Below are 18,262 nucleotides of genomic sequence, written 5' to 3' on the forward strand. Positions count from 1 at the left end.
TTGCTGCTGTGTCCAGACCTCCCCCTGTGTTTCTATTCACCTGGCACCCCTTCACTCTGCACACTCACACAGGTTGAAGTAATAGTGGGTTTTGCCACAAAGGATATATTTCTGGAGTGAAGTTTCTGAAAGCCAATGTTCTGTGCCTCTAGGGGTGTTAATTTTGACTCATTTTGTTTTTCTATTCAGTATAAATATCAACAAACCAACTGATAAGCCAACTCGTCACACACAAGGGTACATTNCCCCTGTGTTTCTATTCACCTGGCACGCCTTCACTCTGCACACTCACACAGGTTGAAGTAATAGTGGGTTTTGCCACAAAGGATATATTTCTGGAGTGAAGTTTCTGAAAGCCAATGTTCTGTGCCTCTAGGGGTGTTAATTTTGACTCATTTTGTTTTTCTATTCAGTATAAATATCAACAAACCAACTGATAAGCCAACTCGTCACACACAAGGGTGCATTGGACCCATAACAGGAAATGATTGTGTCACAGGAAGGTGGGCTCCTTGAGTGGCCCTTTTTTTTTTTTTTCTTCTGTTGAATTATTTTTAGAGCACACCTCCGACTCTCTACAGCCTCCACATATTGTCCGTTCTTCATGCGTGTACCCTGAATGCCGCCACTGTCCTCGACTGGTGTGAGTCATCGCTGGTTATTTCCTTCCTTGCTTTTAACAACCTTACTCTCTGGAGATTAGCAGCGCTTTTAAAATTTCATGATGGATCAATTAAGTATTTTCTTTACTGCTTCTGAAGCTGCTTTGTCAGCTGAGGCTCTGGTTAATGTTTAATTTTTAGGGCCACTTTCAGTGATATTTGATTTATTGAACACTGTTACCTGCCACTTCAATTTTTTAATTTTTTTTTTATAAATGATAGGTTAAGTAACACTATCTGCTTTTGTGTTTCCTGTGTCATTTCCAAAATTTCATTTAAAGCTTAATTCTGCATGTATTCATTCATGTCTTTAGAAGACAATAAAAGAAAATTCAGACATTTTCTTGATACAGAAGTAGGATGATGCTGTTATAGCACCATAAAACCTCTTAAGGGGGATACTGCATAGCTTTGATGCCACCACATATAGCTGCTGTAGCTACAACATATTGGATGTATTTGCTCTAAAAAAAAAAATTTACCTACACATTAAGGCCAAGAACACAGTAGCTGTGTGGCGGCTGGAGAACATTGTGGTTTTCATTTTGGCGGCAATGTTGAAGGGTTAGAGTGGACACGCTGCCTGGGTGAGACCTGTTTGCCTATTTTTCATGCAGAGTCTGCCTAGCTGTTTCCCCCTGCTTCCAGAGTTTATGCTAAGCTAAGCCAACAGGCTTCTGGTCATAACCTTAAATTTACAAGTGGTTCTTCTAATCTAACTCTAGGCAATAAAACAAAATGAAGCATTTGCCAAAATGTTGAACTACTGCTTTAAGAAAGGCTCAAGAATCAGTTGCTTTTCAGTAACACACATCCAGCAAAAATCACTTCCACTGCAAACACTCTCCTCTCTGCAGTCACATGAAAGAACATACAGTCAACACGGTCACTGCATGTCAGAAGTCTCCTATTACATAATGAGACAAGACTCCTGGATTTGTCTCCAGTTCTAACCCACTGTTGTTCTATATCACAGTTATTCCAAGAATGTGGGGAACATAATTCAAGTGCAATACGTCCAATACGTCCAATTCTGGCTTAGAAAATCAAAATGTTGTATTTGTCATTGCTACAGTATTTAGTAGCCACTGTTAAAATCTTTTGTTAGCAGTGATTCTGGTAAACTGAACACATTTACATTTACAAATTTACTCAGTCTATTGTCCTGATGGCACACAATATTGACAAAGCCCAGATTGGCACCACCTCCACTGGAGGACATAACAAAATCTCACTCACTGTTCATATTAGGGAGAAAGCTCAATCTCTGTGACACATCCAAGACTGATCCAGGACAAAATAGTTAGTGCGTCAGTGCTTTCCAAAACACATATGATGAACACTCATTGCTTTTTTGTGATGCGTGACCTCTGTGGTTAAAGTCTGGTTAGATTTGGGCAAAAAAACTATTTTGGTTTATGTCAAAGAGACTCATTTTGTTGACTCATCAATTCACCCCAGCATCTTCCCATAATACCTTTTTTTTTCTTTTCTTATATTTGATGCATTAATGTTGATCATGCTGTAAATATCTAAAGTGTAGGTTTTGATTTATAGTTAAGCATCATATTTCACTCATTTACAGTAATGATGTAGGCGATCAGGTCACGCATCACAAAAAAGCAATGAGTGTTCATCATATGTGTTTTGGAAAGCACTGACGCACTAACTATTTTGTCCTGGATCAGTCTTGGATGTGTCACAGAGATTGAGCTTTCTCCCTAATATGAACAGTGAGTGAGATTTTGTTATGTCCTCCAGTGGAGGTGGTGCCAATCTGGGCTTTGTCAATATTGTGTGCCATCAGGACAATAGACTGAGTAAATTTGTAAATGTAAATGTGTTCAGTTTACCAGAATCACTGCTAACAAAAGATTTTAACAGTGGCTACTAAATACTGTAGCAATGACAAATACAACATTTTGATTTTCTAAGCCAGAATTGGAAAATGTTTTTCCAGACACGAGTGACAAAATGTCAGTAGTAATAATGTATTTCCTTTGCAGCTCCATTGTGTTTACAGTAGCTGCAGTGTGAACAAGACCATTGTATAAAAGCTATAATTTATAAATCGCAGCTATGTCAGTACCAGCGCATATATTCTCCGATATGCACTGATATGAATACTTTTTTTAAGAAGCAATAATACGGTGCAAATGCTTGGGTCAAGTCAAGGGAGCATCAGCCGATATATCGATATTGGAATTTTTTGTTACTCCCTAATATCAGTATCAGCCAAATCCAAAAATCCAATATCGGTCAGGCTCTAGCTATAATACCCAGGTTGTCAGTCTTATAGACACTTTCTCTCAGCTGCTCCTTGTACATGTCTTCACCTTTATGCCTGTAATCACAGTGAACATCGCTCTCTAAGGTGGTTGCCACAGCATCTCAGCCCTCATGTGCCTCACGCATAGCTCCTGATGAATAGCGCTGTGGTGCTATTGTTAAAGACTAAATGAAAGGGATGACAGCGGTATCAGAGCCCTCACGCCCTTCCTGTTCAGACCTCACAACTGTTTCTGTCCTTTTGCATCTTTGGAGGTTTGAAATCAAAGCCTCTCTGGTGTCCCATTTTACAGAGCAGCGGGGCCCCGAGGAGAATGACTGCCTCTCTCTCTGCCATTGTCTGTTCATGGAGCTTGTCCAAAGTGGAGCGGAGGGGAGTTTGCCTGACCTTCACTGTCATTCAAAGTGAACTTGATATATGCTGTGACTTGTTGTGTTCAAACAAAGGGACATCCATTTTCATAGTGCAAAGGCAAAGTGCATTCAACTAAAGGTGTATTGAAAAGTCGAAGCTTTAGACTGGTGCTTTTCATAGGGAGGACAAACAACTCTGAGTGTGAAGTGAGTGAATCAGCAAAGAAAAACTGGTTGCATTACAATCAGCAGTGAGAAATCATTTCTTTTCACACAAGGTGTTTACATCATTCTCTGCTGTCACATAATCGTCGAGTTGAGAGTTGGACCTGCTCTAGAGACAGAAAGTCTGGAGACCTCAGTGTAGTTATTGAGTAAATGTGAGGATTCGGAGTAGCTGACTCATCTAATTTAAATGAGGTTAATCCTCACATGTTGAAATGTTGAAACTAATCTGATTAGAATTAGAGTAATATCTTTGTAAGAGTGGCAGTCACACCAAGTACAGATGTGATGCACTTTTTGAAAAGATGATTTTTTTTTTCATTTAACCTACATTATGTGATTTTTTCGCAACATGGGAGCAGCAAAACAAGCTTTGAACACAAAACAGACATATTATAAACTAATAAATAATAAATAATTGTGGTTGTGTCAGCAAATAATGCCTTTTACACACCCAGCAGACAAGGAGGAACATTAGCATTCATTTGGAGTCATGTTTCTGGACAATTGATTATTGTAAGTCCAATATTTACTCTCCTTATAGCTCTGTTTGGGTCTCCACCAACTCTGCTACATTTGGAATTGACTTTGATGATAGCAGTTATACTGAACCAAAAACATGTTAAGTTTTGGGTTGTAAATCCAAAACAGTGAGCTGAAAGATTAAATCCATAGAGCTGAGGGTAAAGTGCAGAGTTAATATTACACATAGTAATTTGATCCAATATCAATACAAAAATATTGATTAGAGCAGCTTTAATGACAGACATTAGGCTTTGTAAATTATTTTTTGAACTAAAAAATCACCAATATTAAAATTGATTTTTCAGTCACAAAACTTTCAGAAAGATGGTACATATTTGAAAAATATACAGTGAGTGTTTCACAAAAAACAGCCACTTGCTGCTGATGGAAATAGGTTGATTAGAGTGGTGAGAATGAACCAGGGCAGTAAAGCTGGTTCAGGCTAAAACTCAAAGTAGAGCTGAGGAGACTTTCTGTGGATTCACCACATAGTGACAACTGAATTCCTGAGACAGATCTTTGCATTGTGTTGACAGATCAGTAAACAATTAACAAAGATTAACTGCCTTTACAACATTATCAGGGTGTCTAATTAAACAGCTCAGGATTGGATCTCTAATCCCCCTGTATTAGAAATAGAGGAAATTATTTTATAGCTAAGGGGAGTAAAATACTGCAACACCTGGTGGTTTAATTGCAGTTTGATTTATTATGATAACTTGGCTTGAGGTGACAAAACCAATCTAACTGCCAAATGTAATCTTGTGACTCATTGTGTTTACTGCACAACAAATTTTAATGGTCCATTCTGTCAGCATCAGACCGGAGGCTGCGCACACTGGTATAAAGAGAGATGTATTCATTTTCACTGCTGGAGTTCTCCTGGGCAACATTATGATTATTTGAAGTTCCGGAAAGCAATGTGCTTATCCAGTTTGTTGACATCATACCACATTTCAAGTGGTATTTCATTCTGTATGTTGGATGGTTTAGGATATCAGATGGAAACTGGTAAGTGGGTGATATAGAGAGCTTCATACAAAACCCCTCAGCGCTCAAGGGCTTTTCGTTTAAAACGTGTAATTTACCTATTGTTTACGAAAATAGGCCTAATTATTAATTATCCTGAAGCTAATGACTAATTACGCATGGCATAAAATGAAAAGCTGGTCTATTATTCTCAGAGGAGCAGTGGTGCTGATTATGCCCCACACATCATTAATTTAAATGGTGTATAATATCCTGTGTCACTAATGAGTTGACAGACATGTAGAAGAGAAGAGACGAGTCCTGTGCTGTTAATTGGCTGGCTGTAATCTGATCTGGAGAACAAGAGATGATGAAGATATCTTTTAGTAGTATTGGTTTTGTATTTTGGGAATAGATTTTGCTCCTCAAGGATGCGTATCACTCACATCGGTTATTTTCTGATCAGTGTGAACAGCAAAAAGCTGCATCAACTTACATATTTCCAATTCCCCTTTGGATCACATGGATAATCAAATTCCTGAGGCGTAGCTAAGCAACATGGTAGAGCAATGACTCACAACAAAAGAGAGCAAAGTAGATAGCTGATAGCTCAAATGAACATTTGCTAAGCCTTTTCCCCTTTATTTACTGTCAAGTTTTCCGTTGTTGCATGGTGTACAATGATTACAGTGGCAGGTTTACCACTCGCAGTTAGTCATTTTTGAAACAACACCTTCATGTCACAGAGGTTACGTCCATCTTGATTTACAGTCTATGGTGTGTGTAAGAGCGAGCGAGAGAAAGCGACTGGCGCACGGAAGGGTTATTTGCATATAAAGTTGGGAAGAGAGATCCGATCACAAGTGGTCAATCAACGCATGTGGAGACGCATATCAGGTGTGAATTGACGTACTTAGAGCTGTCCACTTGTGATCAGATCACCTGAGACGGATGTTAATACCAGGTCTGAACAGGGCCTATGAAACTGTGGCGGGACTTCAATGTGGCCCAGGATGCATTTGCGTTCACACTGCTAAAAGTTATGATATTTATATACATTTTAAGCAATTGAAGATTGTTGTCATATTGACATTCAATGTGTCAATGTGTCAATATGCAATCATGCGTTGACTAACATGCAAGAAAACATTCCAGTGTAGGGCTAAGTAGTCCTATGTAGGGCTGGGTGATATGACTTCAAATCAATGTAATTTTTATTTCCAACTTTTACTTTGATAACGAGTAATGAACAATTACTTTGGTGCTTATTGGTCTCTTTCTCTTTTTGAGTCATCCACTTGCATTTGACCATGATTGTCGCTCGGCTGCAGTGCTCACTTCACTTGAAAATGAATGTTTTACTTTCATGTGTGTGCGCCCTTTGTCATGCAGAATGGAAATGACATCACCATGTACACTGAGGGTGAGAATGAGAAGTGTCCATTGTTTCACACTCATTTTTTTTTTTTTTAACCATTTTTAGTGCACCATCCGGGTACTTATAGTGCACTGCATGTTGCCGTACTTGTCAATGTGAACGGACTTATGCACTCAAAACAGCTGGTGTGAGTATGGGAGTATGTGAGCTGAGACACAGCACTAGTGTTGCAGGTATGAACAGGAAAAATGTATGATCAGAATTTCAAACAATATGTTTCACTTTTACCATTACAAGAGAACAGTCTGTTAGGATGAGGTGTAAGCTTCTCCAAATCTAAAAAGTTACTACTGTGGGTAGCAAGCTAAGTTAGCAGAACATGGTAACGATTCTAGCTCATGTTATAGCAGATGATTAAGCACACCGTTTAAGCCATTCTTTACACTTTTGCTCGTGTTTTGGTTTCAGAAGGGGCTGAAAAAATGGGACTGAAAACTAGCCCGACAATTGCTGTTCACAAAACAGGGTTAGTAAACACTCAGTTTAGTCAAAATGCCAAATGGTTTGTCATTGCTTACTTCCAGTGGTTTTGATTAGCCTAAAAAGGAGTTAAAAGGTTTGTTAGATGGTTCAGTATTTCGATTTGTGCTTTGTCTGCTACACCTCATTCAAAACCACTGTTTGGCTCAAACGCTAAATTCCCCTGAAACACAGCTGACACGAAGTGAAATATTTGTTCCCGATTGGCCCAGACCATAAAGCCATCCATTGTGGGAGATGACATGTTTACTGTTGCCTTGGTGTATTATTGTTACTTTGCTCATTTTAGACTTCCCACAACCCTTCTCATAGGGTACTGGTTAAATCTTAGAATAAATATGAATGGAGCCCGATTGGCGAGCTGTAATCTGATCTGGAAGAGGACTGAGATGATAAGATGTCTGACTTGATCTCATTTATATTTGGCAGTAGACAGTGAGTGAATATTTCCCCTGGCACACTGGGGACTCCCAATAGTCCCTGTTCCACAGATATACATTTATGTCCTTATGAGAAATGTCATTTTTGTCCATATAGCAGTTCCAAAGAGACTGTGTTGGTAGTCTGGGATGCAGACGTGCCCCAGGGAGAGACTGGTGGTGAAAGGAACTCTGGGAAAGCTCTGAGACAGGGGAACAGTGGTCTGACCTCCGGTTCAGGAAGTGGTTTGGGTGCTTTTATAGCTAATTTGTTTGCCTGTCCCTAGCATCAGGACTGTCACTTCATGGTGTGTATGAAGAAATAATCTCATACTATGACAAGGAAAAGTACAAATTGGCATTTACTAGCAAAACACTGCTGGTTCAGCTTGTATATCATTCAGAACGAGACAAAAATGTGTTTCCATCTAGTTTATCTTCCAAAAATAATGAAAAGAGGAGTATACTTATGCTTCTGCCAGTGTTTCAACAGATTTTTTACAGTACTATGAGACTCTGTATTTGTCACATTAATAAAAATATACAGCAAAGGGCCCAGGCTGGATTCGAACCTGAGCCACTACAGTGACGGCTCAGCCATGGTGAGCTACTAGAACGACCCCCCATCATGTTGATTCTTTAAATATTCTACAGTGGGAGTGATTTTGTTCTCATGTTGGAGCTCAACAGATGTTCAGAATTAAAGCTTGAGATTTGATAAAACTGCCATACTAAAATGTGCTTATTTTCTCAGTTTCCATACGACTGCTAAATGTCTTGGTCCTTTTCAGGCATTTGGGGCCACATTGTTTGTGAATTGTAGCTTCCTGTCTGCCAACAGAGCAGCAGGGCAGCAATCGTCTGCATCTCTTCTGACAAAAATGCAATAAAACCCCAGAAACTGCTCGTCTGGTCAATGATTCACTCTCCTCTATTCACGTAAAACATGAGAAAAACAGCAGAGGAGCAAATTTACAACAGGTCCGAAGACATCAGTCAGCACCACTGAGAACCATGATCAGTTTAAGACGCATACAAGTTTGAAATCTATGTACAACTAAGTGGATTTGTCTTGAGGACTTGCTGGAGAGTTTGTGCTACTGATTAATAAAGATGACGTTATTCACAAAGTCACAAAGAGCATTCAGTCAATATACAGACCAGATATGGGTCAAGCTTCAAATGTAAATGTACACATCAATAGACACAAAACATTTTCCATCTATACCACCCTGTAAAGGCAGAGGGCAGCAACTTCAGAGCTACTACTGTTAGTATAATATCTTCTCCAATGAAAATTACATTTTTAACCTTGTTAACATCTATATGTTTTTTTATATAATACAACACATATCATGAGTGAAATACACAGTCAACACCATTTCCACCTTGGAACTGCAGTGAACCAATGAGAGTCTCATAAAAACAGACAGCCAGGGATTCATACGTCATAACTAAGGAACCAATCCTGTCAACTTGAGGGGACGGAGGGAGGAGCTAAATAAACCCAAAACATTGTCAGTACAGAGAGCGAGAGTTAGCATTAGCACAACCACAAACTATGCATCAGCCACTGCCAGTTACAAGCTCACAAACAACATAAACAAATAAAAGATGCTAACTGCGCTAACTGTTCTGATCCGTCTGCTAGTCTCTGATTCTGGTCTCAACAGACTCCTCATCTGAGTCTGGGTCTGACTGAGGCTCAAACATGTGGCTGAGTCTCTCTGATGTTTCCTCCTCTGACCATCTTGATACTCTCTGCTCTTTCACCTGTCAACCTGGAGCAAGCAGGTGGTGGGCGGGGCACAAGGCCTGGTCCAGAATTTTCATTGAGGAAGTAAGAGTAGATGTGCTTACAACCCCCTTTGATTTTTTTTTTCACTTTTTATGTGGGGAAAATCATGTAAAACAAAATATTAATCATAGCAGAGGATTTTTACAGAGTTTAAAACATGACTGAAGAGGAACTGTAAATCAATACAATACGTTTCATTTAATATGTTTAAATATGTAATTTAAAGATAGCATCACCACATCAAATTGCATGAATTCCACTAGAGTCAAAAGCTGGCTGCTACTGAGCTAGTTGCATTATCATTAGCTCGAGTTTAACTGTTGTTTAATTCTGTATCGTGACTGAATTTATCTACTGTGCTATTTTATCATGTGCAATAATTACCAAGATATCAGTTCATCAAGGTTAGTATTTTTCAGTTACAGATAACTGAAAGAAAGGATGTCTCTCTGCCAAACAGTGTATTAAGTGCGACAACAAACTTCTACAACCACAGATTATGTGGTCGGCAATAGTGCAGTTACTGCAGTTTGGTTTTTGTATTATTTATTTTATCATTCTCACAAAAATTACACAAATGTTATCCGTCATCTCCTCCATCCTCCTCCCTTGGCTGCAGGTAACGTTGCTGAGAGGGGGGCCTGCTACCTACTGTAGTTATAAGTTTAGAAAGGTTTGTGGCAAATGAAGCTGCAGTCTACACACAGAAAAGTTTTCCTTTTAGCTTTTTTATTAGGTTATATTAGGTTAATGTTACTATCAGGTAAAACAAACTGCGGTGGATGGAGATGTTGAAAATTTAGCTTTTCTTCATGTTTAAATCTTGTTGGTGGTGTGATGAAGGATGCTAATTGCTTTTTTACTCGCACAGGTTGTGATGACACCGTAGTTGTCATCACCAGTAAAGCTCCAGTAAAAAGTTCACTCCTCACTGGTCTAGACTGGTCTACAGTCTGTGCTGTCTGCTGTGTGTGTGAGAGAGGCTGCAGCCCAACAACAAAACGCGGTAGTTCTTTTTTTGGTTCATTTGGCTCAGGCGCTGCGCCTTGAAAACCCTGTGACTGCATGGCGTGTGTAAATAAAATTATTTTCTCTGATTCACTGTGTTTCAGTCAGTCTTCCGCGACATGTTTATTGTACATGTTTATATCACAATGATGATGAAAATAAGATTAATTGATCAGCACACTGATGCATCCTGCATTTTTTAAAATAAATGCTGGTACTTTTTTGCTTCTACCGTCTGATTTTCCACTCAGCCCCAGGCTAGCTATTTCCAGTCTTACCAGCACAACTGGCCAGTATGACATGACCTGACGTGACACGAACATAATAGGTAGAGAACCTGCCTGCAGCTGCACAGCACTGGGAGAGCTCTATGACAGTCAGGAAAAAGGTGTTATTGTAGCCAAAGTGACCAAAGAGCCGTGGGTGTCCGTCTGATGGCCGTGGGGAATCAATAGAGACTGTTCAATGACTAACACTGTGCAGGCTCAGAACAGGGCCATGGGTGTCGCTAATTGCTCTTGCTTTGTTTGCAATTAGTCCAACATTCTGCTGCTAATGTGATTAGGTCACTTTGGACAAAAGCAGCTTTGGGCAAACACCTCCTGTGGATGATGTGTTTGACGTAAATCTGAAAACTTGGCACTGCTAACTCCATCCACAGAGCAGCCCTGTGAAGTCTTGGCCATTTGGTAAATTTGATGAAATCAGATTAGTTTTTCTACTCAGACTTTGGGTGCAGTATCTGTTGGGAAATATCAAGTTGTGGAAAACAAGTTTGCAGTTTGAGAAGGACAGAAATACAATATCCCAGCATATTGATATCGTCAGCGTGCCAGACACAAGATACTATATGGGAACAGCTGCACTGGAGTTGTACACTGTATGTGAGGGAGAAAACACTGCCATGTTGGAGTGACATCAGGGAATAAACACAAACCGCAACCACTCCTGCAGCCTGATTTTCGCTCTGTCATTGTGCGAAATGTAGTGCTTTAGTGATAAAGATGGAATGTCATCATTCCTCTGATGTTTTATGTCCTTCTGGAGACTGGTTGTCAGGTGATGAAAATATTCCTTGTGCATGGTGTCGGTGCCACAGGAGACCTGTCAGTACAGCGTGTTTGTCAAAGTGTCTTTATTCAGCTCGCTTGCAGATACTGTATTTTCCCACCTGCTACCTCAACAGTGAACTCGAGAAGCCTGTCAAACTGTTCTGCCCACACATCAACATGGAGGAAAACTTGAGAAATTCAAGACGTCAAAGAGACTGTGACAAAAAAAATAACACATTCTTCCTCTGAAAATTGAAAAGCTGAATTCATAAGAAATAAATACATCCTTGCTCAGTTCAGTACACTCAGTTGTCTTGATGCTACAGCCTTACTCAATCTGGTAGGACACAAGCTTATGGTGACTAATATTAGCTAATGCTGGCAAGCACATATTGCTGTATATGATGAACACAACAGCATCAGTTCCCTGACCATATAACTCGTCTGTACTCGTGCCACTGTTACATGTGTAATCCAGCTGATACAGAGCAGCACTACCATTCATTCAGAGTTGTGTGGCAAAGTAAGTCCAAAATTTAGCTGTTTTGCATTTCACCAACTCCTGAGGAAAATCTGCTAAATGTGGCTGAGGAGGTGCAGCGGGTCATTCACTAATTAGAAAGTCTGTGGTTTGATCCCTGACTCCTCCAGTCCACATGTCAAAGTGTCCTTGGGCAAGATATTGAACCAAATTGCCCCTGATGTATCATCGGTGTGTGACTGTGTGCATGTGATAGTAAAAGCGCTGTATGCATGTGTGCGTGAATGGGTGAATGTGGCTTGAAGTGTAAAGCAGTGGTTGACAAGACCAGGAAATAAGTGCAGTCCATTACACAGTGGATTTATCAGAGCTTTGTCACAGAAAACAGCTACAGCTGGAAACGAGGTCGATGAGAACAGTGACACAGAATTAAACCAGTTAAATTGCGGGCTGTAAAAAATCAAAACAATTAAGACTTAAGATACTAAAATAGTCTGTATATCTGATGGGAACTGAGTCAGGTGATAATTATTTGTGGGTGACATCTTTATGTCATTTCATCCATAGCTGAGTAAAACTGAAAACTATTGATTAATGTAGCTTTAAAGATTCATTTTGACAAAATTTTAAACATTACAATATGTACCACAAAAACCTGGCCTAGATACAGGTATTAACACTGTTTGGTGAAATTGTTTTGACTTGGTTGCTTCAGCTAAGAGCACTGCCTGTTATTTTTATGCATAAAGCAATGTATGCTAATCAAATCGAGTCACGAACAAATTCTGCAAAACCTCACTGCTTGAGTAAACTTATGTTTACCACCAATTGTAGGTGCATGTATTTTTTATTACATCATCACACACGCTGGTTTATGCTTCAGTTTTGGCACCATAGCACATTGTAATTAGAGCACAGCCTGATCTGAACTGACATTTGTGAATGGAAAACCTTTGTTACTCTTTTTTTTTTTGATAATAGCATAGCAATATTAGAAACTGGTCCAAATGACCAATTTATTTCACATTTTAATGCAGCCTTTAAAAATAATTAATATGAGCTACAGTAAATGAGGGGAGTTTTAATAGTAGCAGCAATATGTATCATTGTGACAGGTTCACAGAGGCTTCTTTTTTTGTGATCAGCTTCCCTCTCACTACAGTTAGTGAATCAACGGCCTTTGTGATCTGGTCAGCTTAGTGATACACTGCACATTATTTCTTCTGCAAACCTTTTGTGAATCTGGGCCACAACATCCATACTGCTGCACGTTAACAAAGGCTCTCTTCTTCCATGTGTACATTTCTGTCCAGTGGCGGTGAAAAGCAGGAGATACAGTTACCTCTAATGAGGAGAGGACTTCACACCCCATTGGTTATTCTGTCTACCTGGAATCCAGGCCACTGTAGTAGAAACAGCACCAAATAACCTCAGTGGGAAATTCAGCGGCGAACAAGAGAGAAAATGTGTGTAAGTTTGCCTTCTCAACACCATGACAAATTATCTGCTGCTGTTCCGCTTTCAGCACATTCAGAGAATAATTTAGAAGAAATGACACACATTTCCTTTGCCTGAAAACACATTAAGACAACCCTGTCTGCTAGAAATTAAGTTGATTTACAACTAAACTGTAGCAGCAAATACGTTTCATGGGAAAAGTATTTACGACCAGATTATGTTTTACATTAATGTAATGAGAATATGTTGTTAATTTACGTATTTGGTAAGTTGCAAATAGGTTGATACATATTAGTAAAAATAATTTTTATAATGAGAACTAAAGACTTAACAGAGGCTCACAGACATTAAAAATAGAGAGGCTTGAAATCTATATACTGTGTAAACTGAGCGATTAACGAGTTGAAGATAAAATATATAAGTCCAAGTTCCAATGAACCATGTCTATTTTCAAAATTTTTTTTTTCTCAAATTCACAAATTTTCAAGGACCTATGGGAACTCTGTAATACAGAACTTCAGACACAACATGGTTATTTACATTTAACCAAAACCACAATCTTTCCCTAAACTCAATCAAACAGCTTTTGTTGCCTAAACCAAACCACCAGACAGAAGTCTGGATTCAAACCCCAATAATCTCTGGTGTGACAGACACCACACACCCCAACCACCTCCTTGTGAATCACCTGCAACAAACTTAGTTTTTCTTATGCAATGTTGTGAAGTAAAAGAAATGTCAGGGAAATAAATGACTAGGGCGAAGCTTTCCACAGCTACTCCATATTTGCGAGTCACAAACTGAGATTTCAGTCACCATCAAACACTCTCTGAGCTCAAAGGCTGGACTTCTTTAGAAGTGCAATGAAACATGTGAGAGACACTCAGGCTGACATAATTGGTTTTCTTCCCGTTATTTGTCATGGCTAATTATGAGCAGAAAGCAGGCCTGGCCAAGGTGGATGATTGTTTTCTCCAGTTCAATGGCAAAGCTCTTTCCCCATTGTCTCCGTTCCATAAGAAGCAGCTAAATAAGACACAAGGACACAGATACCCGCAAATACAGATACCTGGACTCAAGTGGACCACTCAGGCCCATTGGGAGTCACTCAGGCACATGACAGCTCCTGTGGATAAGTGAATTGAAAGTGTGAACACTTGCTTGTTTTTGTGTTAGCAAACAATTAACAAATAAAGTCTGATTTACCTTTTACAAGTGAGACAGACAAAACAGGACATTCTTCCTCTTACAAATGAAAAGTTTCAGAGATTCATGAGAAATGAAGTGTATCTTTGCTTAATGCATTCAGGGGTTGTGCTGCTATAGCCTTATTGGTCTGGTATGACCAACGGGCCAGTCTGTTCCTTCAGAAGTTGGAAATTGGATCGATTAGTCCAACAGATTCGGAAACCCCTTCCCCCTATACCTTTCTGAAGCTGTCTCTTACTAATGGCCGGCTTTTCTCTGTCCAAAGTTAAAGTAAATCTTCCTATTAACACTGGTAAAATTCACAAATCAATATATCTCATTTCTTTATTCAGTGCAGAAACAAAAATGTGAATGCAACGGGCATATCTGTAAAATGTGGACAGAGCCAGGACAACTGTTTAGCAAAAACTAAACTATTCCTTTCAGTCTTATGACATATGTAATTTATATAATATATATAATTTTCTTTCTTTCTTTCTTTGGTGTGGAAGTGTGTGTGGCTGTACTGATAAAATAAATCAGATAGCAGAGTGGAGCTTAGCTTTTAGATTAGCCAAGTCCACCTGTAATGAGATTTATGTCACATTTTGATTGGTGAATTAAATTTTGTATTCGGTTTCCAGACTTCCCTCAAAACCTTGTGCATTACAGTCCTAGTATATAGATTTCAAAATGGTGTTTTCACGTCCTCTTACTGGGACAAACAGTACACAGACTGCGTGATCCACAGGCCATGGCCGCCTAATTCTGTCTAAATGAAGGAGATCAACATTTCCAAGTGGCAGATTACTTGTTGATGGTAAACCATTAAGCCAGTGAGTCACTGCCCTGTTGGGGATGTTTGTTTTATAATGAAGGCTGATGCTCAGACTAACTTGCCCATAAGACAGAAGCAGCTGATGATGAACTTGGAGAGCCGATGTTTCATGAAGGCTCTTTGAACTCTGCTTTAATGATGTGGAACTGTTCAAATAGACATTAGCATTTAGATGAAAAGTGTATTAAAGTGGTTTGGATCTTGTGGACTCTTGCTGGGCTATCCACAGCTGATTAGCTGTTGAAGTAGACGTGCATATATTAGGCCCTCAGCCTGATATAATCAGCACTATTATTAAGTGACGGTCGTGCACTTCAAGTTTATTTTTCATCATCAACATTCAAGGTACTGTAAGTGGTATATCTAAACTACATTTTTCTGGTGCTGTTTTCATATCCTGAGCATGTTTGTATCTGTTGTTGTCTGCAGCTTTGGTGGTGAGACTTCTGACCAGACGCTTCATCTGGGAGTACGACCCAACGCTTGGTAAGACAACCAGATATCTGTTTCTTTTACCATCATTACTATGATCGCTGGTACTGCCATTAATCCTGCTGCTGTCTCCTTTTCTATAACTACTGCAATGATAACTACAGTACTACTGCTGCTACCATCAATACTATCTACTACTATTACAACATTTATTTGTTTTTTGTTGAGTTGCTGTCTGTTAGATGACAAGACTGATACCACTCTCTGCAGCTAGCCTTGAGGTGGTTAGCTCAACTTCGCATAAAGACTGGAATCATGGTAATAAAATAGTTTGGTAATCCACCTACTGGCACCTCTATAGCTCACTAATTGAATCTAATTGTAAAACCTATTATCTGGCTGGACCATGTCGCAATCTGTTCGCTTCTCTCCTCCTATCTTTGCTAACGGTGGACGCTGTCATTACCAGCAGCTATGGTTCAGTCTATATTGTTTTTAAAGCATCTGACCTGTGTACAACAAGGCTGAAATACAACGGCGCAAGGCCATGCAAACCTGGAGTGCTTTGTGTTCACAATGCACAGGTGAAGCGGACCACAACACTAACTTGAAGCGCACATGAAGAGGTTGTCTCAGCAAACTGAACTAAGACCTCCTTGAGAGGTGGCCTTAGTTCAGTTTGCTTCAAATGCACTATGTTGGCAACACTGCAGACTGAAAACACCCCCTAATAGACACGGTTTGCACCAATTCATTTTGAAAGAGCAACAGCCAATGGGGAAACTCCAACTCAGTCATGTGGCATTCAGCTGACCAATGGTGGAAATATGGTTGGTCGGTCAGTCAGTCAGTCAGTCAGTGACATCCACGATTATAGGGCTGGCCCTGCTGTTGCGATCCAGCCAAAAATGTCAGTTGGTGGTTTTATGGGAAGTAATGTGCTGGGCATAGTGATTTACTGTCTCTGCAGGCTGGCCAAGAAAATGGTTTCAGCATGTAACTCCTCATGAAGCCAAGAATTAAGGATTTTATAATTCAAACAATATATAACATGCTAATTACTGAGCTTTAGAGGTGCTAACTGCCTGCTAGCTGTAGCGTCATATTTAGCATATAGACATGAATGTTATCAAAGCAGACAAGAGTATTTACCAAAATGCTGAACTATTCTTTTAAGAACTTATATAAAAAAAATCCATGGATCTCAAGAGTTAAAAAGTCACGCTTTAGGAGGATAATTACATAATTATATAGAACATATACATGAGAGAAGACAGGAGTAAAAAGTGGTGACAATCCACACTGCATCAGAGAAGGTATTAAGTACTGGATTATATAGTTATGGTTAGTTCAATTTTTTTTCCTGCCCCCATCAGTGCATAATATATAACCTTTTTATAAAGTTATACAGAATGAGCCAATTCCCTGCACTGTAATTACAGAGCACAAAGACATCATGTCTCTGTACAGTGCTTTTCATTTCCTGGCTGTACGCAGTCAGTCAGAGCCTCTGGGTTGCTGACATGGTGCTCTCCTCAGTAGCACGTCTGCTGGCAGTGGCACATCAGGTTCATCTCAGCAGAGTGCAATTACCAACATAAACGGACTGCACTAAGGAACATATTCTCTTTTTTAATCTTCATGTTAGAACATGATGATCCCGATCTTGTAGCCATTATGTCCTCCGTGTCACATCTCAACATATGGCTGGGCGATTGTTGAGATATTTTAAGTTAGAGAAATTTGAAACACATTAAATTTACAGCAACCGAAAGGCTGGCATTTTAGGACAAAACTCAGGTAGCTGTTATTAACAACATTAGAAATGGGTAGAAATAAATAGGCTAATTTTCTTTCCTCTGAATACAGCACAACAATAAGCCTGTAGACAGCTTTTTTGTGATGTTACTGTGTGTACCAGCTTCATACATGTGTATTGTATACACTGCAGGTACTCTACATGTTTTTGAAAAACGAGAAAAGAGCAATAACTGCTTCCTTGGTTACCACAAGAGTTGGCGTCACAACCAAGAGAGCACAGCTTGAGGTGCATAATGGGAATAACAGTACTGTTGGAGGTTGTCTGTGACCAATCAGACTGCCTGTCTGAAATTACCCATGAAGTAGTCAACACATTATTAAAACCCTGTGTGCGGGCACAGTGCTGGTCTTATAAATGCAAGATTACTGCCAGAACTTACTGCATGTCATGGATCTCAGTATGCCTTCCAGTGTCTACGGCTCACCATCCATCACCATTTATCATCCACCTATTTATCCAGAGGTCACAAACAAGCACAGATGTTCTTTTCTACAGTGAAGAATCACTGGTGTTACCTGGCATTCTGGGATATTGAGGACTATGGAATCACACGCCATGGAGAGTTTCATTTTTGTACAGTTTCATTCCGAACAGCGACCATAGCAGATTTAGCCGATTAGCACACGTTCAAACAGAGAGGAGGAACGCCTTGATGCCTGTCCTCGCTCCAGCGCGTCCTGGTTCGCACCTCGAGCAGAGGTGTCTCCTACACCTCTAAAGGCCAGCACCCAAAGCAACATCAGCTGGCTCAAGTAAATGTGACATTCCTCCTGGACTGTTGAACCCTTTATCAGAAAAAAACAAACATGGACACACTGCTTTCC

General features: G+C 39.7%; 1 protein-coding gene across 1 annotated transcript in view; it reads left to right on the forward strand.

Moving 5' to 3' along the window:
- Positions 1-18,262, forward strand: part of rerg (RAS like estrogen regulated growth inhibitor) — a 45,113-nt gene that overhangs the window by 17,651 nt on the left and 9,200 nt on the right. The window contains exon 3 of the mRNA XM_022749541.1: positions 15,614-15,670. Within this exon, the coding sequence (XP_022605262.1) occupies positions 15,614-15,670 (57 nt within the window). The remainder of the gene's footprint in view (positions 1-15,613; positions 15,671-18,262) is intronic.

The sequence above is a fragment of the Seriola dumerili genome, unplaced genomic scaffold, assembly GCF_002260705.1.
Source record: "Seriola dumerili isolate Sdu_G_001 unplaced genomic scaffold, Sdu_1.0 BDQW01000138.1, whole genome shotgun sequence".
Classification (NCBI taxonomy): Eukaryota; Metazoa; Chordata; class Actinopteri; order Carangiformes; family Carangidae; genus Seriola; species Seriola dumerili.